Consider the following 27,006-nt stretch of genomic DNA (forward strand, 5'->3'; position numbering starts at 1 on the left):
GTAAAAGCATTTCTTTAGGGTATATTACTTAAAATTAAAAATAGATTTACTGGGTTAAAATGAAGAGACATTTTGTTTCATTTACATTTTTTAATTTTTTATTTCAGTAGCTCTGGGGGAGGTACAAGTGTTTTTGGTCACATGGATTGTATAGTGTGAAGTCAGGGATTTTAATGCACGCATCTCCCATGTAGTGTGCACTGTACCGGTAGGCAGTTTTTCATTCCTCACTCCGCTCCCACTCTCCCTGTCTCTGAGTCTCTAATGTCCATTATACCACTTTGTATGCCCTTGTGTACTCATAGCTTAGCTCTCACTTAAAAGTGAGAATATGCAGTACTTGGTTTTTCATTCCTGAGTTAGTTCACTTAGAATAATGGCCCCCAGTTACATCCAAGTTGTGCAAATAACATTTCATTCTCTCTATATATGTGTGTATATATATGTGTATATATATATATATCACATTTTTTATTATACTTTAAGTTCTCGGATATATATGCACAACGTTTGTTACATATGTATACAGGTTTGTTACATATGTATACACATGCCATGTTGGTGTGCTGCACCCACTAACTCATCATTTACATTAGGTATGTCTCCTAATGCCACACTCGTCAGATGATGGCCAGTTAGGCTGGTTCTGTATCTTCACAATTGTGAATTATGCTATGATAAACATACACATGCAGGTGTCTTTTTGATACAGTAACTTCTCCTTTGGGTAGATGTAGACACTCAGTAGTGGACTTGCTGGATTGAATGATGGATATGCTTTTCTTTGAGAGATCTCCATACTGTTTTCCATAGAGGTTGTACTAATTTACATTCCCACCAGCAGTGTATAAGCGTTCCCTTTTTACCACATCCGTGCCAACATCGATTGTCTTTTGACTTTTTAATAATGGCCATTCTGGCTAGGGTAAGGTGGTATCTCACTGTGGTTTTAATTTGCGCTTCCCTGATGATTAGTGATGTTGAACATTTTTTCATGTTTTTTGGCCATTTGTATACCTTCTTTTGAGAAATGAAGATAGACATATTTTGAATTTTGATGTTTTAACATCCCCCCTCCTCCAAGAGGCTGTGCCAGTTAATATTCCAACCAATGGTGTATAAAAATATCCATTTCCGCACATCTGGTCATAGTGGATGTTATTAGTCTAATATGTAAGTACACACACTTATGTAATTTTAATGTGCATTTCTTTGGTTATTAGTGAAGTTTAGTAACATGTTTTATTTAGCATTTGTCTTGCATTATCTGAGAACTACTAATACTATCCTTGACCACTTTTCTATTAGGGTGTTTATTTTTTTAAATAGATTTTTAATGGCTCTCTGAATATTATGGCTATTAAGTTTTATTCACATGTATTGCCAATTCTTTCCTCAATTTATCATCTGTTTTTCAATTTTGTTCGTTACTTTGCCATGAAGAAGTGTCTCATTCCTATGAGTCTTTTATAGTTTCAGGTTTTATGCCTAATATCATTTTTTTTAATTTTAACTTCAATCTTCTCCAAATTGTCATCTATTTTGTACTCTGGGGCTTTGAGCTTTGAGCTATCTAAAACTTCTATTTTGTGTGGAAGGGTAGATGAGAAGACAGTTGTCCTAAAACTGTTTGTTCACAAGTCTGGTTTGTAATAACACCTTTATCATAAACTAACTTCTCAGGTCGGTTTCACTCTTTCTTAGTTCTCTTCTATTCACCTGACCTGCCAGTGGACTTTTACCACAGGCTTGTGATGCCTAATGTTTATATTACATTTAAATCTTAATATTTGAAGGGCATTTTCCCTCTGATTACTTTTGTTTGCTTTGGTGATTGTTTAGAATTTTCCTGGCTATTTGCAGCTGCCTGTTCTTCAAATGAAATTTATAATCATTTTGTCAAGTTACCTGTTATAAAATTGTTCTGAAGTTTTTTTTTTTTTTTTGCCTAAGATTTTATTATATCACTATATAATTTAAGGGGAATTTAGAACTTTAAATATTGAGATTTTTATCCAAGATCTGTTTCTCTACTTCAGGTTTGTTATATATCCCTCAGCATAATTTTATAAATGTATTCATATAAGCACTGTACATTTCCTAGTAGGTTTATGCCCAGATGTTTTTTAGTAGACACCCTACATTCATTTCATGGTTGATTTGGAGTACAGTCCCACAAGTTGAGTCTAAAGTGTGAAAATAAATTTTTAAAAATGTTTATCAATCATTGTCACCAAAGACCTCTTCTTTTGCCACTTTCTACTATGAAACACACTTTTTCCAACTGGCTCAATGCAAGCTGTACCTCAGAATCCTGTCATTTCTGAATAACATCTTATCTATATGCTATTTCCATGAAAAGCTAGTTTGGCCAAGATTTTGCTGTAAAGTATCCAGTGAGTTAGGCTTTCATTATTTTGCTGGTCTTACTTAAAGAAGAAACACATCTGGGAAATCAATGAGTATTTGAACTCACTGGACTTCATAAAAACTCTAAATTCAGTCAACCAACCATCATGCTTAATTCTCATTCAACCAACCAACAATTATTGAGACTTAGTATGTTCAGAATTCTAGAACTAGAAACATTTCTCTACTCTGGAGTGACTCATTGTATAATAGAAAAAACAGACATAAAACCAATAATTGAAATATATGTTATGAAACAATCTGAGAAAGTCAGTAAGAACTCACAATCAAATGGCAATTAAATACCTGGTGAATGTGTATGTGTGTCTACATCAGTAGCATTGATTTGTAATGAACAGCACACTCAGACAGACACATGCCCAGCTAAAGCAGTTTGTACAGGATGTGATGTAAACTCTTTTTCCCACTCTACATATGAAAATGTTGTCGATAATAATCAGGTTAGATCTATCCTATCCATAGGTTTAACTCTAACTCTAGCAATAACTTTTTGAATTTAAAAACCCAAGTGATTAATATTTTGTGACAATGATTGAGTCCATGATATGGAATAATAACTACATCCTTTTCATTACATAGATATGTATGTATATTATAATAACATAGATTATAATACAATACACACACATGCAACACACACACACACACACACACACATACATGTGTGCTTCTTGGGGTCCTAGAATTTCTAGCTTCTCCTTACTGAGAAACTGGTGAGGAGAATGCTGCTTCTGTCATTGTCCAAATTGTGCTGATTCTTCTTTGTATATGCCACCCTGTTCTCTTCTTGTGCTGGTCTTTGCTAGGACAGTGTACTGCCATGGAAGTTCTTTATTTCTCTATACAGACAACTCTTATCCTTTGCTTTTGCTTTTGTTCAAAGCTCCCTCTCTAGTGTTACTGAAGGATTTTGTTTTTTAATTCCTTCACTGGGGGAGTCAAAACTATTACTTCCTGCTTAACCTGTAACTCTGATGATGGCTCTGCCGTGTTGTCATGGTTTTTTTGTTTGTTTGTTTGGCCTGTATTCTGAGAATTCTGTGTATGGTGTGCTCTGCCCCATGTGAGAATGAGCCAGATTTATTATTTCATGGGGACAAAGCTCTTGATTAGGATACAAACTATAAAACTGGTTTTTTTTCAATTGGACAAAATTGTGGATGTGATAACCCACCTATAAAATTTCACTAATTCATAACTCTCTTCATCATCTCAGCATTTAATAAATTAACTTATTCAGTTGATTTTGAGAACTTGACTAAAGCTATGGACTCTCCCTACCTCCTTACAATATGTATGTTTTGTAAAAGTTTGCATATTGTTGTAGTGGATTGATTGTTTTGCTGAACACTTGGTGCTCTATTGATTTCAGGAAAGAACCCTTTGTTTAACTACTTTATGTCCAATATAGGACATATGCTATTTGAAAAGTAGAAAAAATAAATATAGTAACAGTGTTTTAACAAAATTAGAATGTTCCCTTAAATCAATGTTATTTTCTTACTTGCCTTTTTTTTTTTTTATTACAGCTTAAATGTTAAATGTTTCATGGGTGTGTAGTACTTCCTCTGTTTACTCATTCTCTTTGACCCACTTCAGCCCATTGCAAGCACACTTCTGTTTCTAGCACTCTACCAAACCTGTGGTTCTGGTGGTTACTTTTCTAGCCACATCCTGCTGCATTTCTTAGAAATAAGTGTAATTAACTTCTCCCTCCATCTTAGAACACATTCTCCTCTTGGCTTCCATAACATTACATTTTCCTGGTTTTTCTCATTCTACTTACTTAGTCTCCTTTGACTAGTTTTCCCTTCCTCTCTTGTATCTCTAAATGTTGAAATGACATAGGCCTTCTCCTCTTTTCTGTCCACATACATCCTCTCTAGCTGAACTCATCTAGGAGTTCAGCTCCTAGATGAGTTCATCTCATTTAAATACCATCAATATGCCATATTTATGTGACTACCATAGTTATGTCTCCAACTCTGAACTCCAAACTTGGATATCCAACTACCCTATATATATGTGTGTGTGTATATATGTATATATTTACATATGTGTCTGTGTGTGTATATATATATATATATATTTGAGTGTTTAATGGCACTTCAAACTTTCCAAAACAGAACTCAACCTACATGTCCCATAGTCTTTTTTTATCTTAGTAACAGATACCACCATTAAGCTGAAAACATAAAGGTTCCCTTTGATTCCTCTATTTTTCTCACCCTCCCCACCCCAACCCAATTCACCTGCCCTGAGTGTCATTCTAAGACTCAGGTCTTCTTTCTCTCATTTCTTTACTTTTCATAATGCTTCACTGCCACGTCTTTCTTTTCATCCTGCTCTTTTTCTAATCATCCTCCCAAAGGGATGGCTTTCCGTTTACATAAAATAAAACAAAAATGCATTTAGTTCCTAACATTTTATATATATATATATATATGTATATATATATATATATATATATATATCAACATAAAATATAATTTATTGTAAAGGAAACTTATAATTGGGGCTTACTCTAATATCAACATACAGGAGTGTGGTAAGGAACAGATGAGTTGAAAAATGGTTTGTGAACTCTTAAACACTAAAAGAAGTGACTGTATAATAATTTTACTTCATTAAGTTGATGTTACCAGCACTACTGAAAATGAAATTGACATATCATCAGTTCAATTCATGGTGATGGTGTCTGTGTCTTGTAAAAAGCTATGTGCTGCAAATATGGAGAAAAACAGGACTTAAGGATTGCATTTTCAAGGTAGGGTGACAGACATGTAAGTAAATAAATATGATAGTGAAATAAGTACAACAGCAAAGATTCAATGAAGGAACCCGGGTATGATTGACTGGAATAAGGAAGAGAATGTGGCCATCACCCAGTTGCTCAAACCGAAGACATAATTTTTTTCCTCCATTCCTCTCTTTCCCTCACTCCTCCCTCCATCCAGTTTCATTTCAAGATCTGCTGATTCTATTCTAGATATTGTCAAACTTTTTCTGTAAATATTTTAGGCTTTGCAGGCCATGTACAGTTTATGTCACATATTTTTCTCCATCTTCTCCTTCTTATTTTTCTTCCTCTTTCTCTTCTGCCTTGTCTTCCTCCTCTTTCTTTTTAAACCCTTTAAAAAAGTAAAAAATATTCTTAGCTATTGGGGCCATACAGACATATGCCAAATCCAAATTTAGCTCTTGGGACTATAGTTGGCCAATCACTGCTCCACTCCAAAATGTGTTCCCAAACCTAACCACTGCTGTCCTCAATTACTAAACTACTTGGAAGGACCTCTGTCTCTTTCCTGCACTACCATGTTAGTCTAATCTATGGTTTCCTGCTCTTGCCCCTACCTCCAACCCATAGCTCCACAGAGCAGCTAAGTGTTCTTTTAAATAAGACATGCCATGTCTCATGTCAAGGAGAACTTCCCAGAAGAACCTACAAAAATAATGTAGTGCAACGTTTTTGTTATGCTTCAAGAACTGAGACTTTTTCTTGGAGAGAAAAGAGAGAGAAGGGATGGTATTTCTAGAAAGGCAGGATAGTTCTGACCACTTCTAGTTTTATTTTAATGAATGCTGCTACTTGTTAACATGGGTAGTTAAAAATAAGAAAAGAATCTGAGATTTATCATTGTATATAATCATTAGGGTTTTCATATTGAGATATTATTCTGGATTATAACTCAGTATTTAAGCTTAGAGCAAGTGAGGAAAAAAGGAGGAGGAGGAGGAGGAAAAGGAGGAGGAAGAAGAGGGTAGAGAAGAGGACAGAGGGAGGAAGAGGAGAATATATACTCTGTTATCTAAAGTGAAATGAAACTCAATATTTACATTTACATTGTTAACTCTCTTTCGGTTGCTCTGGTTTTTCATTGGTCTTGTCTTGCCTATGCTAAAATTTTCTATGACATTAAAAAGGTCTGGTGTGAAAATTGCCACTACCCTACTTCCTTGCTGTTCCTTTCTGTCAGCTTCTTGAGGATATCTGGATGTGAAGCAGCTTTTCTCACCCTTGGAATCTTTGTCTACAGTTCTCCCTTCCTCTTCCTCTGTCTCACTCATTCTCTCTTGTTTTATTAAGGGCCAAACATTATTGTGTCTTTTCACCAATATTTCTAATTCATCTACAACTCTTTAGTTTGAGCCACACAACTCAGCATTTTACTAACTCAGCTTCTTAAAGGAAGCAGATAATTTGCAGCGAAATTAAACATAGGTTCAATTATATATGTCAGTATGAATTACATGCATGTTGCTGAGATATTTTCAAGAGTTCCTTATTAAAATAGTACTTTTCCCCCTGAAAAGCTGGAAATGCTTTTGTATCTATTGCCTCTTTGTTCTCATAAAGTTAGGTTTATTTTTTTTTTCTTTTTTGAACTTAAGGATTGAAGTTAGTATTATTATCCCTGCTTTACATATGGTGAAACTGAAGCAGAGAGCGGGAAAACAATCTCCCCAAGGACACCCAATGTATGTTCCAGCCGTGCCTGGGCTTCCCGGGTTCTGAGGGCCAGGTCTGCACTTTTCTGCTGGTCTTACTGAGGGCAGTTAGAAGCTAAAGCAATTTCTAAGCTCTGATCCAAATTATTTGTCAGTCAAGGCCATTTGTTTGTACCTATTTTGAATACTTCAACCCTTTTGAGATAATTCCAAATACACTTTTTCTAAATCAATGTCTCTAAAACTTGGGTAATGTACAAATATCTTTTAAAGGATGAGTCCTTATGGATTCTGAATGGAGACAAATTATTTTACTCACAATGTTACTTAAGTATTTACAAACAGAAAATTCTTTTATTTTACATATCCACAAACATATACACACATTATGCTTATTGTTCTCCATCCAAAAAGCAAACCAAAATTACAGGTTAAATTTAAGTAGAACCATATTACTGAGAAACTTTAGCTGATCAACAACATTAATGTGAGGGATCATATTCTTTTAGGAAACATAATTAGCTAGTCCAAAGCAATGTGTTCAGGCGTGGGTTCTTTGGAGACTGGCGTTCTCAGGCTACCCTGTACTGGGTGACCCCACCAGTCTCCTGCCACTTTCATTCTATTAGAATGAAACTTCCATTCACTCAAGGCATTGTGATGTCACCGAAGGAAAGTACATTACTGATGTATTGATGTCTGCCTCTGCCCTTTCTTTCATGACCATACTATAGATACATTACTACCACTTGGTGTAAACACAAGCACTGAAATTGAATGGCGGTGTCCAATTATAAAGTCATGCTCCAGATAGTTCAGAAAATCTCTTTTACTAATTTTTATTAGATACCAACACAAGATTTCTTTATAATTCTCACAAGAACTCACAGACCCTGGGGGTCAGACGACTGCAGTTGGAGAAACACTGCCCTACACTTCTCGCTTTAAGGCTGGGAGAAGCTGTCAAGAGTTTTCATGTTCAACCTTGGATTGAGCAGCTACCCACTGGGATGATTTAAGGGCAACCTAAGCCAAGAACCTCACCCCTACTAGTTTGCTAGTGCACGTGAATGATTTATTCCTTGTAAATGGAAGGACTGAATGACCCAACTTAAATTCAAATATATTACCCAGGAAGAATAATTAATAAGAATTTATTCTGTAGCAGACATTAATTTATTCTAAGCACAATCATGCATGAAACAAAGCCTAGGGGAACGAGACATGGGATAGGTGAGTTTTGTTATCTTCGTAAGTCAGCATGTATTAAGTACCTGCTAGTATCAGAGATCTGCAGAGGTAAGCCTGCAGTCCCTTTCATGGTACCTGAAATCCAGTTGGTAATACAGAACAAATGGAATGAGAGGGGAAGCTTTCTTGGGATACAGCAGAGGGAGAAACCTAGAAACTAGGCAGCGGCAATAGCAGCTGACCCAGGCCATCTCTGTTTGAAGCCAACAGAAAAGCAAAGCTGCCTGAATGGAAGACTTCAGGATAACAAAAAAAAAAAAAAAAAAAAAAGAAACCTTTCCCACTTTATAGTTTTCTAGCCAGTCTCGAGACCCTCGCTCAGTTTTTAAAGTGGAAGAACATTCTGCCACAAAAGGCAAATGATTCTCTATTTGTGGAATTTTCAGTTTTCAATTTCTTCCAGAACTTGCCTTTTCCCCCAGGTACTTTCCTTGACCTCTTCTGCACAATCCACTGTGAGTGCAAGGGGAAGGAATGAGTACCCCCTCTCAGCCTGGAGTCACATCTTCCCTCTCTATATATGGCTATGGACACAGTCCCATATTTCTGGATTTCTTGCATGCCTGCCTCTAATAAGAAAGCAGAGTTTAAATAAGCTGTCCCTCTCGTTTCACTGCTTCACTCCCTCCTGGTTTGCTATTGTTCATGTTCAATGTGTGTTTCTCTACTAGGTACGTAATTAGCTTTCTATTTTCCCCTCACAGTTCAAAAGCTTATAAGTATAAAAGCTTGCTGTTATAAATATGTTGAAGAGAGAACACCATACTGTGTTTATGGGTGGGAAGATGGCTAAAAATTTTTTCCAAGGAAAAGGAAATAAACGTTTATCTGAAGTCCCTGGATACACAGTCATCTGCATGGTCTCCTTTAATCTCTATACCCTCTCTGAGGCATGAATTATCACCTCCATACAGAGAGAAGAGAAATCAAGGAACTTGCGGAAGGTTCACATAGCTAGTGTCAGAGCTCCTATGTGAACCTGTGAGCTAACTCCAAACCATGTGTCATGTCCTCTTGCTGCACCACCCCTCGTGGGAGTCCTCTTCCATGGTGTCTGTCTCTCAGAAGCTGAAGATAGATGGGGCCACCTGAGCATGCAGTGAACACAGAGGGCATTTCTGGGTTGGGCAGCTTTAATTTCTCTCTCATGATACCTTCTCATGTCACTCTCTGGATTCTTGGCTCTCTCTCTCCCCTCTGCCTCTTCCTTTCTCTAGTCCTTTTATTTTTTTATTTTTATTTATTATTATTATTATTATTTTTGTAGTGGGCAGGCTAGGAGGCATGATTAGGATTGATGGAGGAGGAGAACTGTTCCAGGTTTGTTTGTTTTTTTTCCCCTGTCCAAAGCCCAATTTCGTCATGCAGATGTGTTGGAGCCAGTAGTGGTGCACAGATCACCAGCTGTACTTGCAGTGATCCAGCCAAATATCACCTTAAATACAGGGCTGAGTCCTAGAAGGCATGTGGAAGGGGCCCCCTTTTCCCTGTTCCATCCCAGACTCCTGTACTCCTTGGAACACAGGGAGAAGAGCTCTTAACTAAAGTACAAAGGGCATGATGGTCAGCTTTGCTTTTCAAAGAAACCATTTTCCCCTCAGTATATATCTCATAGAATTCCGTTACTGTCAGTGGAGGAAAAAACCAAAACCTAAAACAGTTCAACAGTCAATGCACAGGGCTTCAGAAACCTTTATTAATGTGGTTATTTGGTTGAATGCTCAGGCCCTTTGCTTTTCTCCTTAGTGTTACCTCTTTTTGAGTGTTTCTTTGCCTCTTTATGAGAGAGAGGGGAACATTCAGCTTTGATTTTTGTTTGCAGCTTGGTGACAAATGATGGGGGGAAATTTAAACCATTCATCTACTGAGTTCTGGGAATTGTCAGAGGATTTTATTTGTACAGTGCCTTTCTGACATCCATTTTCTCAGAGAAGTAAAAATTATGCTGCATTTGTAAACAACGTGCTTTTATTATGTTGAACTTTTACAAACATATGGTATATTTAGCCAAAATAACACTTTTATTTAAGGCAAGTACATCCAAAGGGCTAGCATGTAGAATTATGTTTGATTAATGTGCACTCAAAAGCTGTTACACAGTAAGCATAATTTCAGTTTGCGGAGTGTCTTAAATTCACTTTGTAATTTAATATGAAGCCACGTAAGTCAGTTGAAAGACATTTGTCTTTGCAGTTTAGTAATAGAAATCCATATCATGTTATATGGACTTTCAAGTAAAGCAATCACTATTCTAAACTTGAAAGTTTCTCTTTTTAAAAAATATAAATTGCAATGCCTTGGAGCACAAAAAGAAATAGGAAAATGCAACCATTAAGCATTTGAAATATGCTAATTTAAAGTGCTTGAAGCATGTTTTGCCATGCTGAGTACATTTTTTCCTTCCTAGTAACTGAAAAAGTATAAAACACAAACTAAGTCTCAGTACTTAGCTCACTAGTAAAGAAAATTTAACCCATGAATAGTAGTACTGCTATGATAGAGGTAGTTTGTAATAGTTTATGAACATGCAAACCACCAGGATTTTTTTTTTTCTGTTCTACTCTCTTCTGTTGCCTTATTTAGTTTCTCGTAGAGTTGCTCAAATGCCATCTCTCTCACTCACACCTTGAATTCTCAATTTAAAATTTTTCATGCATGGTATTTATCATATATATGTATATATACATAGAGGGGTGTGTGTGTGTGTGTATCTGTGTGTGTGTGCACGTATTTCTTGGTTAGAAGCTCTTTTTGAGCAAAAAGTGCTGGAATTTCAAAACTGCATAAACATGGCATACATACATGTTACTAATTGATTTGTGTAAGTTTTGACTCATTATGTGTGAAGTATTGCAGGGTAATGCTATTGTTCTGCTTTACTAGCTATTCATTTTTGCTAAGCCATAATAATATATGTTGACTAGATATTATTATACTATTTTCAGTGTTCTTAATTGTCACCCACAGAATCAACTCTAGCTAGTTTAAGTAGAAAATAATTTATTAAGAGGGACAAATCATTCTGAGAATCACTGGGAGGGCAAACTTGCAGAACTAGGTTGAGTTTCCAGGAATGACTCACAAAATGAATTTCCTAGGACCGCCAAGGAGCTGTTGCCTCCACCAGTCTGGAGGCTGCATAATCAGGAAGCCACTGTTTTGTTGTAGCCTCTGGATCCAGAGCCCCTTCAGGCCAACAAAACAGGTGACACACGCTCTGCCGGTCTCTCATTTGACTCATTTTTTGGAATCAAAGTCTGGCATGACTACATCTGATTGGCAGAAAGTATATCTCATCTGGAACTCTGGCTGTAAGAGCAAGATTGGGAAGGGTGAGAGGATTTTGAATTGCACTCAAACATTATAAGGCGTTGGAATAAGTGTTGAGATAGCCCATCTTCAGAATCCACTCCAGTTAAGAGCCTTGACGTGTCTAATCTATTAAGATTCTGTGCCATTCAGTTGCTTGAAAATTGTTGGAGGAGTGTGCAGAATACAGAATCTTCCTATAAGGCGATCAGTCAGCAGCCTGGCTTTTTCGTCGAAATCGTGGTATACAGGGCATTTCCCCTGAATCTGTGAGTCCCCGGAGAAGAAGAGTTCACTATCTTTCCTGGCAGGGACAGGGAAGTCCATCTGGCTGCTGGCATTCTGGGGCAGGGCAAGAAATAGGCTGAAGGACAATATTTCAGTATGTAGGCTTTCACTAAACTCTCTTGTTTTTACCTCACCCCTTGCTGTTCACCCTGCCTGGTATCTCTCAGCCTGAAACGTCTTTGGTATAACTTCTCTAGGGAAAAGCCTCTTGTCTCCTGCTGAAGGTAGGAATAAGTTGCTGTGAGTAGAAAAGGTAGTCCTGTGCCACCAGTTGTTTTGTCTACTCCTGGTTTTTTTGAAACAGGATCTCACTCTGTCACCCAGGCTGGAGTGCAGTGGCATGATCTCAGTTCACTGCAACCTCTGCCTCCTGGGCTTAAGTGATCCTCCCACTTCAGCCTCCTGAGTAGCTGGAATCATAGATGCCACCACATGTGGCTAATTTTTTAAAAAAAATTTTGGAGAGACATGATCTCACTATCTTGCCCAGGCAAACTCCTGGGCTCAAGTGATCCTCCTGCCTCAGCTTCCCAAACAACTGGCATTACAGGCATGAGCTCCTGTACCTGGCTTGTTTTGTATACTTCTATACATGGACTTCTGTGTGATCCCACTGCCTCAACCTCACGACCATAACCACGCATGTGGGTATAAGGTGCCTCCAAGGACAGAAGCCAAATGAGGTGGTTTCTCCTCTGTTCTTTCCCTCTGTAGGTATTTGGAGAATAACCCTTTTTTTATGCTAGGTCAACGAATGCTCCTTTGTCCCTTCTCTCTTAGAAAGCTTTTTGAAAATATTTTGTTCACTATTTTCTCCTCTCCCATTTCTTTGTTATTGTGGACTAATAATAACCTTTTAAATTATTTTACTGTTATAATATCATAGTAGGTTTGGGAGAAGGAGAAGAGATACATACATAGGATCAATCTTCCATCCTTAGTCATAAGTCCTTTAAATTTATTCTTTAGTATGTTTGTCATGAATACATTACCAATCTCATATGTACAAATACATAGGACTATTTCTCTAAATTTAAGAATATAGAGATTAAATATAAAGATTTGAGAACAAAATCTTAAATGTTCTCACTTTCAAATTATACAGTACTTTTTTAGTGGGAGGAAAGAGGAGTCTGCATTTTGAGGATATTAACCATATCTGAGAATACAGGGCAATATATGCTAAGTGAAGAAAAAAATACATGGCCCAAGAATGTCACGGGAATGGAGAAGGGAGCCCTCCCGTGGGCTTGTAAGGTCAGAAAGGCTTCCTGGGGGAGGTGGAAATTGAGCTGGACTCTGAAGAGAAGGTAGGAACCAGGAAAAGAGCAGGATCTCCAGCCGGGGTAATGTCAAGTGTGACTGATTATCTTTCTTCTGCCAAGTGGAGATATCCTAGTGTGTAACTCCCTTTCAGGATCTGAGTAGGTACAGGGGTGCAGCCATGAAGCCAGTGGCCTAAAAACCATGGATTTTTCTTGAGACTACTAGGACAGCCCATCAAACACAGGCAGTTTATACAGCGCTCAAGAGAAAAAGCTTAAAAAGTGCTGTTGATGAGCAACCTGCTGGTTCACAGATGCTGTTTACTATTCAAAATGTAATTCTGATTAAAGCAAGGAGTTAAAATCCAAATAAAAAGATGCATAGTTTATATTTTGAGTTTCATACTTGTGCATCTCTATAGTTATAACTTCTTAAAAGCAATAAACACCAGATTTTAGTTTTCAACAACATGTGGAAATATTATTCTGGTATTCTCAATATTTGCATAGCCTCTCATTATTCTTTGATACTTTGATTATTGTATGAGTCAGTCATCATCTTTGAGTCCTTGATCTAGGCAAAGCACTATGCCAGCCCATGAGGGGGCTGTTCATATGTTCATTCAGCAAGTGTTTGCTGAATGTCTATGACACAACCAAAACTAATAAAGAAATAATTTATTTCCTCAAAGAGTTGATGGTTTGGTAGCAAAGTCAGCACATAGCTACAGAGTAACAGGGGAGCAAGATACATAGAATGATTAACAACAATAATAAATAAAGGTAATAATAGTATGGACTTGCTTGTTTCTTTAGGGGTTTATCTTGTAGTTGGGAAGGCAGAGCATAGACACACTTAAGTGAAACATGTAGACTCGGAAAATAAGACAAAAGCACAAAGTGACAGTATAAACCAAGCATAGGGTATCCGACCAGGGTGCGAGAACCAAGCACAGGGGATTAGATGGGAATGTGAGGAATCCTGGCAATGGTAGAGGAGGCCCTTGCCATGCTGGCCATGGTGGGGCTTCTGATGGATCCAGAGCACTGCAGACTTGACTGAGATTTGGTGGACATATCAAAGTGCCCAGTTGGGTAGACAGGGCATCACAGGAGTAGTTTGAACGAAAGGTTCAGCGAACTGCACCCACATTTCTGGGAGATGTGTTTGCTCAGTTAGGAGTCCCAGGGGGCTAGATAGAGCTGCTCCATGTAGAAGACCTAATGACACAGGGCAGAGCATAAGGTTCCAGCCAGAAGGGGGTCAGGGCAGAGTCCTGCCACTGTGGGAACCCTTGGAGGAAAAGGCTGCCAGGTGGACCAGCTAGGGAACAAGGATCTGGAAATTTAGGCCTGTGTTCTAGTCATCCACAGGTATATTAGTCCATTCTCTTACTGCTGTAAACAACTACCTGAGACTGGGTAATTTAAGAAGAAAAAAGGTTTAATTGACTCATAGCTCTGCAGGCTGAACAGGAAGCATGACTGGGAGGCCTCAAGAAATTTACAGTCACAGCAAAAGGTGAAGAGAGAGCAAGCACCTCTTTCATATGGTGGCAGGAGAGAGAGAAAATTAACGGGAAAGTGCCACATACACTTTTAAACCATCTGATGTCGTGAGAATTCACTCATTACCACAAGAACAGAAAGGTAGAAGTTCACCCCCAAGATCCGATCACCTCTCACCAGGTCCTTCCTCCAACATTGGGAATTACAACTAGAGATGAGATTTGGATGGGGAGACAGAGCCAAACCCTATCAACAGACATTCCAGGGGTGTCTTAGAGACAATACCAGGGTGAGAAGATGAGTTTGAATGGACAGGTTTCCTCATAGCCCCCACTTGTTGCAATCAGAGGAGCTCCGCTTTTTAATCTATTTAATATATAGGACTTGTGAGAATTATTTTTTTAATCAAAGGATTCCACCGATTAAAAAAATAAGTCTGCACTTGTGATGGGAAAAGACAAGAAGGCTGGAAAATGAGACCTATAATACTTTTAGAAAAAAATGTAAATTAAGTCTGAGCTAGATAGAGTAATCTTTTGCAGTAATTTTGAGGCAAAGAGAAGCAGAGTGGCAAATAGGCAAAGGTATTTCTAGTAGAAGAGATAGTTTAGTCAAAGACAAGAAGATACAATCAGAAATGTTCTGCGTGGAAAATGAAAATGCATGGACTTTCCTGGGAAGCAGGAATCCCATGACTGGTGCAGTGGGTACAGGGGCAATCCAGTGTCTCTCAGAAAATGAGGTGTGGGTGAGGAGCATGATGAATATGAATGATTACATGACTCTGTGTCAGTTACTCAGAGCATGAAGGGCTTGGATTAATATATGGAGCCATCACATTTTTCTTGGCTCTGGTCCCTACCCATAAACCAAGGATAATGTCTCCAGTTTCCCTGCTTGCAAACATTCTGGCCACAATGCATCAAAGAAAAAAATGAGACTTTGTTAGGAAAAATATTGATCAACATTATTATCTCTTGAGCAAGAAGCAAATTATAATAATTGAATACCCCATGGTATCTCACGAGTTTTCAGTATTCTGCAAAAACATTTATAGTCCCTGGGTGAGGGATCTTTTTAACTTGGACAAATCTATGCGCTACTGTCCTGTTTTTGGACTGAGTTCTTGGTGGCATAGTCATTCTGTTGCTCCTCTGTTGGCTGGTACAGTAGTACTTCCTATGTGGTCTACGCATGTTGTTGATGCGGATGTGTCAGAGAAACGTTCCATTCATTGCCAGGAGAGTAGTGTAGCACTGAGAGAGGACAAATAAATATCAGTTTCTCAATAGGAGAAAAGACAACAATTAGGAGTATAAAATATGGCAAATACAATAATAGAGAACACACATGGAACATTATATGAGTATAAGAAGGGGGTGGTCAAAACTAGGAATCTTTGTTCTAGTGAAGCATAAGTATTCTCTGCAACATAGAATATTCTGTTAGTCTGTCATAGAACCTGTTTCTAATCTGATTATTTGATAGCTTGAGAAAGATTGTCATGTTTCAGAATGTTAGAGCAAGCCAGTGAAGAATTTAACAAATATCACATATTTAAAAAATTAATTTACTGCCATTAGTGCATATTTTAAAAACATATTTGGTGCTATTAGTGGCTTTTTCATACCTTAATATTTCTCTTTATTACTGTATTCTAATTTTTTACTTATTTTTTTATTTTTTTTTTGAGACAGAGTTTTGCTCTTGTCACCCACGCTGGAGTGCAATGGCATGATCTTGGCTCACTGCAACCTCTGCCTCCTGGGTTCAAGTGATTCTCCTGCCTCAGCCTCCAAAGTAGCTGGGATTACAGGTGCCTGCCACTACACCCAGCTAATTTTTGTATTTTTAGTAGAGACGGGGTTTCACCATGTTGACCAGGTGGTCTCAAACTCCTGACCTCAGGTGATTCACCCAACTTGGCCTCCCAAAGTGCTGGGATTACAGGTGTGAGCCACCACACCCAGCCTTTGTTCTTATTATTCTAATGTAATCTCTTTTAAGTTCTACCATTTTTGAAAACTTTTCATCAGTTCATACCTCCTAAGAGCAGAATCTATGCCTTTTTTTTTTTGTATTCTTTTGAAGTATATTGGATTGCCACAGCATATTTATATGTTGAAGGTTTGTATGAATCAAATCAGATATATTGGTTTAGGTTAGTAAAACTTCATCTAACAAACTATATGATGCTAAGCAAAATACTGTAAGTTAATTTAAAATCAACCTTTGAGGCATTAAAAATAAGTGTTTATATTCACCTCTGGTTAATTTTTAACACAATGGTCTAGGTAGTCAATGTTTATTAAGGGTTTATTAAGGCAGGAGAATGGTCTAAACCCGGGAGGCGGAGCTTGCAGTGAGCTGAGATCCGGCCACTGCACCCCAGCCTGGGCGACAGAGCAAGACTCTGTCTCAAAAAAAAAAAAAAAAAAAAAAAAGTTTAAAATATAAAATTTCATTTCTTATTTATTACAAAAAACATGTTGTAAGCTTTTGTTTTTCTCCATAACATAGAATATTATTTGTTAGTCTGTCATGAAACCTGTTTCTAATCTGATTATTTATGAGCTTGAGAAAGATTGTTATCTTTCAGAATGTTAGAGCAAGTCAGGGAAGAATTATAACAAATATTACATATTTTAAAAATAAATTAAAACAACTTAAACAACTATATTATGTAAGCTTATATAAGCTGCTTAAACAATATATAAGCTACTTAAACAAGAGAGTTGACTGAACATTCTGAATTCCAAATAAGCAACATTCACATACATTTTCAAATATAAGGCAGTTATAAATTGAAGCTGTCTCATATAGTTTGAAATGAATGGAATAAATAATACCTATTATATGAATATAAGGGAGAGAGATGGGGGAGGTGACAGAAACAGATAAATGGTTACAAGTTTGAGAAAACCTTTTGCACAGAAAGTAAAACTTGAACTGAACTCTGAATACTGAACATTGCTATGATAGGGAACTGTTGAAGGAATATCTCAAGTTGGGAAAAGACTGCTGGTAAAGATATATTTGGTTGAAACATAAACTTCTTATGGAGGAGAAAAGGAGACATTGACAAATCAGGATTGAGCCAATTTGTAGTGTTTTTAAACTCACATTAAAGAGGTTAGTGGATTTTTTCCCACAAATAATGGAAAGCTATTGAAAGTTTTGAAGGATTGCAATGAATTTGACAAAATCGTTTTCAAAAATCATCTTCTCTAGTGATGTTAGAGAAATTGGAAGGCAAGCGACTAGATAGGAGACCATTTGTGACCACATGCTTGTGAGATGCCAGGGACCTGGAATAATGTTGTGGGAATGTCAAAGGAGGGGAACTAGGACAAATTCTTCAAACACGATGTGACAAAGTCTTAAGGTAGTAAACGAGGCAAGGAAAGATGATGAGTCAGAAATAATAGTGAGGTTTCAGATGGAGTGACAGGGAGAATGAAGGATAAACCTGATAGCAGAAACAGAGAGGTCAGAAGGGAAAACTGGATGGATGAGAGGAAGGAAAGAGTTAAGTACATGGGGGATTTAGTACTATCAGTAGAAATTTAATGGAACTACATATGTCATTTAAAATTGTCTGACAGCCAACTTCAAAACAGTAAGAAAAAATAGGTGAAATTATGTTTGATAATGCTTTGTTTACCCCCAATATATTCAAAATGTTATCATTTCAACATATAATCAATTAAAAAGTATTACCAATATAGTTTACATTCTCTTTTTAAGTTTTTGAAATCTGGTGTCTATTTTGCATTTCTAGCTAATCCCAGTTGAGCCACATTTCAAGTGCTCAGTAACTGCCTGTGGCTAGTGGCTACCATATTGGACAGCACATTATTAGACAGTCATAGAACTGACAAAAATGATTTGGCACATTTCTTAATTAAGATGGTTCTAAGACTGTATTTTGGAAATTATAATTCTGTATATTATTTCTCCTCTATTTCTTTTGTTTTAGCTATTTTAGATTCATGATGTTCTTTTAGCAGAACATCATTCTTTTCCCAAAGCACCAAGACTTTTGAGAAATATCCATGATATACTGTTTTATTGCCTAGAGTTGCTGCTGTCTCATTTAATCCTGTTTGACTTAACAACTTTAATAAATAAATGTCTGAATACATTTTCTTCTTTCTTTGTCAGTCTTCAAAGTTTTGATTATGAAACAATTTAGCAATATGTCCTCAAAAACCTGGGATAAATGACATTTAGTACTTTGGATATGAGGACCATTTTTCATGTTCCCCAGTCTGCATATGTGTGTGTATTTCTCCAGTGTTTAATATCTGACATAAACTTGCTGGAGTTTTGGTCTTCACGATATGCTAAAGAATGCAGTACAAAAGAGAGCCTATTTCTATAGAAAACAAGCCAAGGACATTGTGTTCCATCTTTACAATGAAATTCAGATTTCCCATTAAAAGGCAAATCTATCATTTCAAAAGGTTGAATAGGATGGTGCTTTAAAAGAATCCAGCTGCTTAAATTTAGGGCACTGAAAAACATTCAATTAAAAAAAAAGTTCCCTGGGTCTCAAGCATTTTCATTTGATTATGTATTGGATAGATTTTCATTAGGTCTAGAATTTTGCCTCTTAGAATTCTGTCCTAAAATAATTTGACAACTGTTTTGAGAAAGTTGGACTCAACTATGGTAGCTCATTTATGATTAAATTATGTATTTGCTGTTTAGAATATTCTTGTGTTTGATAATATATTCTTAACTTTTGTTGTAGAAATATTGGACTATTCTTACAGTGCTTTACTTTTTCGTGTTTATTGTTGAGCCTCTCCCAGTGCTATTTAGTTTCCTTTATGTTTCTTCTTTTCTTTGAAGACATTGTCTGTCAGAACAGCCATTTTGTTCTCTAAGCAGCTTCCTTCAATGTTTTCAGTCACCTATTCACATGACTTTTTGTAGCCAAGTAGAATGCCATCTTTTTGCTATTCTAATGTGCTCTGCCCAACTTTTTTCTGATTAATTTATGAGTAGGAAGTGGAAAGGCGGGTGATACTCCCTACAAAACAACATGTTACCCACAAACTGACTAGGGAGCACAGAAGAGCTCTATGCTACGCAGCTAAGCTATAAATTCTCAAGGAAGTAGGTCTATATGCTGTAGGAGCAAAAGGACTTATGTCAGACATATTTGTATGATGCACGTATTTCCCATGGGCATTAATAGTCGTTTATTAAAAGTTATGACTAAGTCTGCATTCTCTCCAGCTCTGGACTTTAGCCCTGCTCTCTTTCAGGGGTAACAGCAGAGATGTAGCCTGGGAGCATACAGAGGACCATGGTTAACAAGGGCAGTGCTTGTTATACCCCTGGTAATAGGTATTTACTAGGTTTCTTAAATTGAGTATTTGGCTCTCCCCTACTCGTTGTTAGGCATTTTTACATATAAATAATATTGCCCCTGGGCCAGTCCCTAAAAGTAAATGTTTCCAATAATTTTTTGGCATCCAATGTTCTACTAACACTAATTTGGTCACATTTGCAGACCTCACCTCTCCAATGTTCATATTCTTCCTAAACAATTGTTCATTTTGAAAGAGAGTTTGTTCTAGTTAATATCAGTCCACTCCTAATGACGTTTTCCCCAAAGAGCTCAACAATTTTATGGAATAATTCGTTTTCAGAATTCGTATTTTATTCTAGACCCAAATGAGCAAGTATTTTTTATGCTTTATCATAGTTTATGGGGGGTATTTCATACTGGGGTCCTGTGCTTCCACTTCCCTGCCAACACTGGCTATCAAAACTGCTTAGGCTGCAAATAAAGCAAGAAATGAAATCCATCTGGCATTTCTCATTGAATTAGGACCAGAACATTTTTGTTAAATATTAACAGATGGCTAGAGTCTTAATATCAAACTAACATTTAAAAACATCTAAAAGGACCCACATGAGGGGGAAAGGACAGAGGACCATGTGTTTTCTCCATCTCAGAACCCTTCCTGTACACTTCACCCCGCCATTTTTCCAACCCACATGTTGAGAATCACTGGGGCCTCCTATCTCTAATAACTTTTATGCCTTAATAGTTGGTATCAAAATAGGGTTTGATGATATTATCAAGATAGTGTAATCAAGCATTAGCTAAGTCAGGTGATGTGTTGCCATTGGCATGCCTCAAGATCTTTTATTAAAGTCAATTTTCTGTCTCTCCTTTCCTCTCCTCTCCTCTCCTCTCCTCTCCTCTCCTCTCCTCTCCTCTCCTCTCTCCCTATCTCTTTTCTGTCTCTCTCTCATAATAGGAAAAAGAAAAGAAGTACATGCTTCCCTTGGACAACCTGAAAGTTCGGGATGTGGAAAAGAGCTTTATGTCTAGCAAGCACATCTTTGCACTCTTTAATACAGAGCAAAGGTAAGAAATTGAAACAGTCCCTGTCTTCAGATTTTTTTCCTTGAAGTTCTACATGATTCAGAGATCATATTTGAAAATAGTTCCTTTGGCCACACCTTGAAATTTGTCTACTCTTCAGTTTTCCTTTCATTTATTTTGTATTTTTAAATTCCACCATGGGTTATGGCTTCAAAGTATAAAAACTCAGACTAAAAAAGATCTTCAAGTGTTAACTAATTATTTCTTGCTTTTCCACCTGGCATGAAAATAATTCTTCATCCATTTGGTTTTTTTTTTTTCTTTTTGCAACGGGATCTCGCTTTCTCATCCAGACCAGAGTACAGTGCTGTGATCGTGATTCACTGCAGCCTCGAACTCCTGGGCTCAAGCAACACTCCTACCTCAGCCCTGTAGAGTAGCTGGGACTACTGGGTTCATGCCATTGTCTCTGGATAATTTTTTAAAAATTGTTTTGTAGAGATGGGGGTCTTGCTGTGTTGTCCAGGTAGTTGACCTCAAACTACCTGGGCCCAAGAGATTCTCCTGCCTTGGCCTCCCAAAGTGCTGGGATTACATGCATGAGCCACTGCACCCAGTCTGTCCATTCTTAAAGCTGCATTTTATTACCTTAAAGTCTTTCTTGTCCCAATATATTGTTTACATACTTACAAACTACTCGATGATAATTTTAAAAGTATCTTTCTAACGTGAATGGATATCACTTAAGCTCTTGTTGAAGAGCAGACAAATTTCACATATTATGACTAAATTCAGTGAATAGAATTATTCAGTTAAGGTAAATAAAAATGTATAGTATTTTACAGTTTTTCAAAATGCTGTCTACATTCATTGTCATTGGTTTTTGTAACAGCTGCCCTTGAGGTTAAAAGGATACAGTTATAAATAAGAAAGTGTAGCCTCAGGGATGTTAACTCACTTTCTTAAGGTCATAAAACTAGTGCATGGGGTAGCTGGAACTTGTATCAGGACTTCCTCTAAGTACACTTTTGCTTCCACTCATTTTCCATTGTGTGCTTATTTTATTCTGTTGCTCATGTGCAGTATCAAAACTGTATTTTGAGCTGATCATCACAGAGTTCCATGATCTTCACTGAAACTTAGCAGTAAAGTTAAATAAGCAAATGGAGAGGTAAGAGAGGATGGGCTAGAGAAGTGTAAAAGGGCTACAACTAGGAAAGGATAATAAAGGAGAGTTTTTGCAAATGAAAATGTTTTAGGAAGAAGCTAATTAATTTGTGTGAGTCAGTTATTAAGACAGTGAGTCATTAAGGTAACAGGATCTAATTTTAACCCATTTTTCGAGACTGCCTTTTGTCTTTATTTAGCAATGAATGAAGTTACTTGATTAGGTTCAATGACTGGCCCAGGGTCAATCACACAGTAAATTAAAATAGCAAAAGAAGACGTCTTCCTACATTCCCAGTCAGTTGCTCAGAGTGACTCATAATACAAAAATACTTAGTAAAACCACAAGGCAAGCCATTTAAAGAATTGACGGGAAAGAAAATTAAATACAACTAACTCCCCTACCAAATATTCAAATGGGATTTTTGAAGACAGTATTATTTGAGAGCAGCTTATGAAAACATTCTGCAAATAATAAAGAATAAAAGGTTTTCTAGAGAGAACAGTAGTGAGTCTGCCACACCGCAGCCAAGCTCAGTACTAGTTTACATGCCTTCATCAGAGCAGCTGAGAATCAGGAGATCCTAAAGCAATCATCAGAGGTGTGCTCAGCCTTCTTGCCTAGATGCAGAGTGGAACAGGTGGCTGTCAAACAGGAAGTCAAACAAAATTGAATCCATGGACAACCTGAAAAGTTAATGTTATAAAAGAGCTGGGTGTAAAGTAAAAACAAGGCTATGGTAGACTATCATTTTTCATAAAGTACAACTGTGGATTTTAATGACAGCAAAAGTCACTGAAATAAGGAAACTGGATTTTGAAAAATCTAGATATTTTGGAATCTTGGAGTTCTAAAAAGGTACTGAATTCTGCTGCCACTTCTCAGTGACTTCAGTGAGTATATAGATGTACCTACATTGGCCATTGTCTTCTCCTTTGAAATCTTGATTCCTTTAAATCATTTTTGTGCTGGCAAGGACCTCCAGTACAATGTTGACTACAAGCTGGAATCCTTGTCTTGTTTCTCATTTTAAGGCTAATTTAAGGATGTTTTTAAAAATTTTATAGCGAAATACCTTTTGATAGATATCAGGTGAAGATTTCTTGTGTTTCTAGTTACTAAGGTTTCTGTTTTCATTTTAAATCATGCTTAGGAGCTGAATTTTATCAACCTCTTCACCTGGAAGATTGTATGATTCTTCTTCTTTAATCTATTCATGTGACCTTCTAATGTTAAACCGTCCTTTGTCTCCTGGGATTAAGCTTAGTTAGGTCACAATGTGCTATTCTTTATTATGAGTTCTTGGCTTATGTTTGCTAGTATTTTAGCAAATGCTAATGAGTTAGATTGACCCATAAATTTCCTTTTTATATTATTTTTACCTGGTTTTAATATCAAGGTTCTGTAAGCTTCATAAATTGAGGTGCGAATAAGTCCTTATTGTTCTTTGGAACACTTCACAAAAGATAGGGATTAACTATTAACTGATTGTTTGGTGGAAGTAACCTGTAAAATCATCTGGCCCTAGAAAGTATTTTTGGTAAGTAGGCTTTTAACTAGTGATTGAATATATTTAATGATTTCAGATTTATTTAAGTTTTCTGTTTGTTCCGTGGATCCGTTTGAATAATTGTATTTTTTTAGAAAATTGTCCATTCTGTTTTGCTTTAAATATATTGCACCAACTATTCCTTAATATTTTATTTTTCTAAATCTCTGTTATATCTGGAACTTGACTGATTTTTATTTCTAATATTAATCCTTATCTTTTTTTAATGATCATTCTTGCCAGAGTTTTGTCTCTTCTCAGAGAACCAGCTTGTGGCACTTTTGAACATCTATTGTGTATACTTTTTCTATTCCAATAATTTCTGTTCTCAATTATTTCCTTCCTTGTATTTTCTTGTGTTTACATTTCGGGTCTTTTCAAACTTCTTAATTTAGATGTATAGCTCATCAATTTTTATCCTTTCCTTTACTTGTATATCAGCATATAGATCTATAGATTTCTCTCTAGGTAGTGTTTAGCTTACTACAATTTTTGAAATTTAGCAATTTTATTACCATTCAGTTCTGTTTCCTATTCTTCATTATGTTTTTTCTTTGAGCTATTTAAAAGTGTGTTTTACATTTTAGAATGCAGGGAATCTTATTGTTTGTATCATTGATTTCTAACTTAATTGTATTGTGATCAAATAATATGGTCGTACATGGTGTTAATAAACATTTCACATATATGTGAGAAGAATGTACATTTACTAGCTTGGAAGTGTAGGTTCCATGAGAACTGATTGGATTATGCTTGTTAATTGTATTTTGCAATGTCTATAGTCATTATCTTTTTTTCATCTCAAATAATTCCAATATTCAACAAGTATATATTAGGCAGCTATTATGTGCCAGACACTGTTCTATCCTTAAACTTGTGAATTAAATAGAAAAAGACAATTAAACATTTTAGATACAGTCTAGAAAGGGGAATAGGCAGGGAGACAAAAACTCACAAAGAATCTTATTTTATCAGATGAGCATTAAAAAGATCACTTTGTGATTGTGAGCTTGAATAAGCCTGCCAATTTTTGCTTGAGGCCAATCGATGTTATTAGATTCATACAAATTTAGTGTTGTATTTTCCTGGTGACTTAAAAAAATAACTTTGTGACAGCCCTCTTCATTCCTAATAATGCACTTTGCCTTAAAATTTATTTTGTCTTATGTTAATATAGCTACACTAACTTTTGGTTAATATTTTTATTGATACATAATATTTATACATATTTATGGAGTACATGTGATATTCTGTTACATGCATAGCATATGTAATTATCAAATCAGAGTATTTAGGATATTTATCATCACAAGTGTATATCATTTATGTGTTGAGAACTTTCCAAGTCCTTACCTCTAGCTATTTTGAAATATACAATATATTGTTGCTAATTATAGTCACCATATTCTAGTATTGAACATTAGAATTTATTCCTTCTATTTAACTGTATGTTTGTACACATTAGCCAACCTTTCTTCATCCTTTCTCCCCAACCCCCACCAACACACACACACACACACACACACACACACAGACACACAGACACACACACATTATTTCCACCCTCTGGTATATATCATTCCACTAACTACCTCCGTAAGATAAACTTGTTAAACTCGTATTTATGAGCAAGTACATGTAATATTTGTCCTCCTGTGTTTGGCTTACTTAACATAGTGACTTCCAGTTCTATCCATGTTGCTGCAAATGACATTATTTTATTCTCTCTTTATGGCAAATAGTATTCCATTGTGTAAATATACCACCTTTTCTTTATCTATTCATCCATTTAAAATATTTAGGTTGATTCCATATTTTTGTTATTGTGAATAGTGCTACAATAAACATGGGGGTGCCTGTGTCTCTTTGATATACTAATTTCCTTTTCTTTGATTGAATACCCAGTAATGAAGTAGTTCTAGTTTTAGTATTTTTAGAAATTGCCGTATTTTTTTCCATAATAGCTGTGCTAATTTACATTCCCACCAACAGTGTATGTTCCCTTTTCTCCACATCCTCACTGCCATCAACAGATTAAATCTCATTACTCGTTATTGGTTGGTTCAGGTTTTTTATTTCTTTCTGATTCAATCTTGGTAGGTTGCATTGTCCAGGAATGTATCCATTTCTTCTAGGTTTTCTAGTTTGTTAGGGTATAGTTGTTCATAATAACAACTGATCTCTGATCTTTTGTATTTCTGTATTATCAGTTTTAGTATCTTTTTATTTGATTTTTTAAGTCTTCTCTCTTCTTGATTAGTCTTACAAGTGTCTTATTGATTTTACTTATTGATTTTTTTTGTGTTTATTGTGATTATTCTTTTGTGTGTGTGTGTTTTTGATAATAGCCATTCTAACTGGGGTAAGATGATATCTCATGGTTTTGATTCACATTTCCCTGATGACTAGTGATGTTAAGCATGTTTTCACATATCTGTGTGCCATTTGTGTGTCTTTTTTGAGAAGTGTCTATTCGTGCTTTTTGTCTGCTTTTTAACGGAATTGTTTGTTTTCTTTTGAGTTCCTCATATATTCTGGATATTATTCCCTGTTGGATGAATAGTTTGCAAATGCTTTCTCCCATTTAACTGGCTGTCTCTTCACTCGGTTGTTTTTTTTTTTTTTTTTTTTTTTCCTTTGCTATGAAGTTTTTAGTTTACTATCATCCCATTTGCCTATTTTTGTTTTTGTTGTTTTTGTTTTGGGGGTCTTAGTCATAAAGTCTTTGCCCAGGCCAATGTCCTGAAGTGTTTCCCCTATGTTTTCTTATAGTAATTTCATAGTTTCATGTAATGTTTAAGTCTTTAATCTATTCTGAGATGATGTTTGTATATGATGAGGGATAAGGGTCTAGCTTCTTTCTTTTGAGTATTTCTATCCAGTTTTCCCAGCACCATTTATTGAAGAAGGTGTCCTTTTCCAATGTATCTTCTTGGTGCCTTTGTCAAAAGTTAGTTGGCTGCAAATATGGGGGCTTATTTCGGGATTTTCTATTCATTTCCATTGGTCTATGTGTCTGTTTGTGTACCAATACATGCTGTTCTGGTTACTATAGCCTTGTGATATATTTTGAAGCCAAGTAATGTGATGCCTTTCACTTTGTTCTTTTTGTTCAGGATTGCTTTAGGTATTTGGGTTCTTTTTTGATTCCATACAAATATCAGGATTTTTTTTCTATTCCTGGGAAAATGTCATTGGTATTTTGATAGGGATCACACTGAATCCATAGATCGCTTTAGACAGTATGGTAATTTTAACTATATTAGTTTTTCCATCCGTGAGCATGGGTTGTCTTTCCATTTGTTTTTCTCCTTTTCCATTTCTTTCACCCATGTTTTGTAGTTTTTCTTGTAGAGGTCTTCCACCTCCTTGGTTAAAGTTATCCCTAGGTGTTTTGTTCATTTTATTTATTTAGCTATTGTAAATGTGACTGCCT

The 27,006-nt window shown here is 36.3% G+C and overlaps 1 protein-coding gene across 21 annotated transcripts in view; it reads left to right on the forward strand.

The window, feature by feature from the left end:
* The window catches only part of DNM3 (dynamin 3), a 562,992-nt gene that overhangs the window by 379,236 nt on the left and 156,750 nt on the right, over positions 1-27,006 (forward strand). For 16 of the 21 annotated variants that reach the window (XM_045396821.2, XM_074012175.1, XM_074012290.1 and 13 more), the window contains one exon: positions 20,786-20,895. The exons of the other annotated variants lie outside the window; for them this stretch is intronic. In XM_045396821.2, the coding sequence (XP_045252756.1) occupies positions 20,786-20,895 (110 nt within the window). The remainder of the gene's footprint in view (positions 1-20,785; positions 20,896-27,006) is intronic. 21 annotated transcript variants of the gene reach the window in all.

Source organism: Macaca fascicularis, chromosome 1, assembly GCF_037993035.2.
Source record: "Macaca fascicularis isolate 582-1 chromosome 1, T2T-MFA8v1.1".
Lineage (NCBI taxonomy): Eukaryota > Metazoa > Chordata > Mammalia > Primates > Cercopithecidae > Macaca > Macaca fascicularis.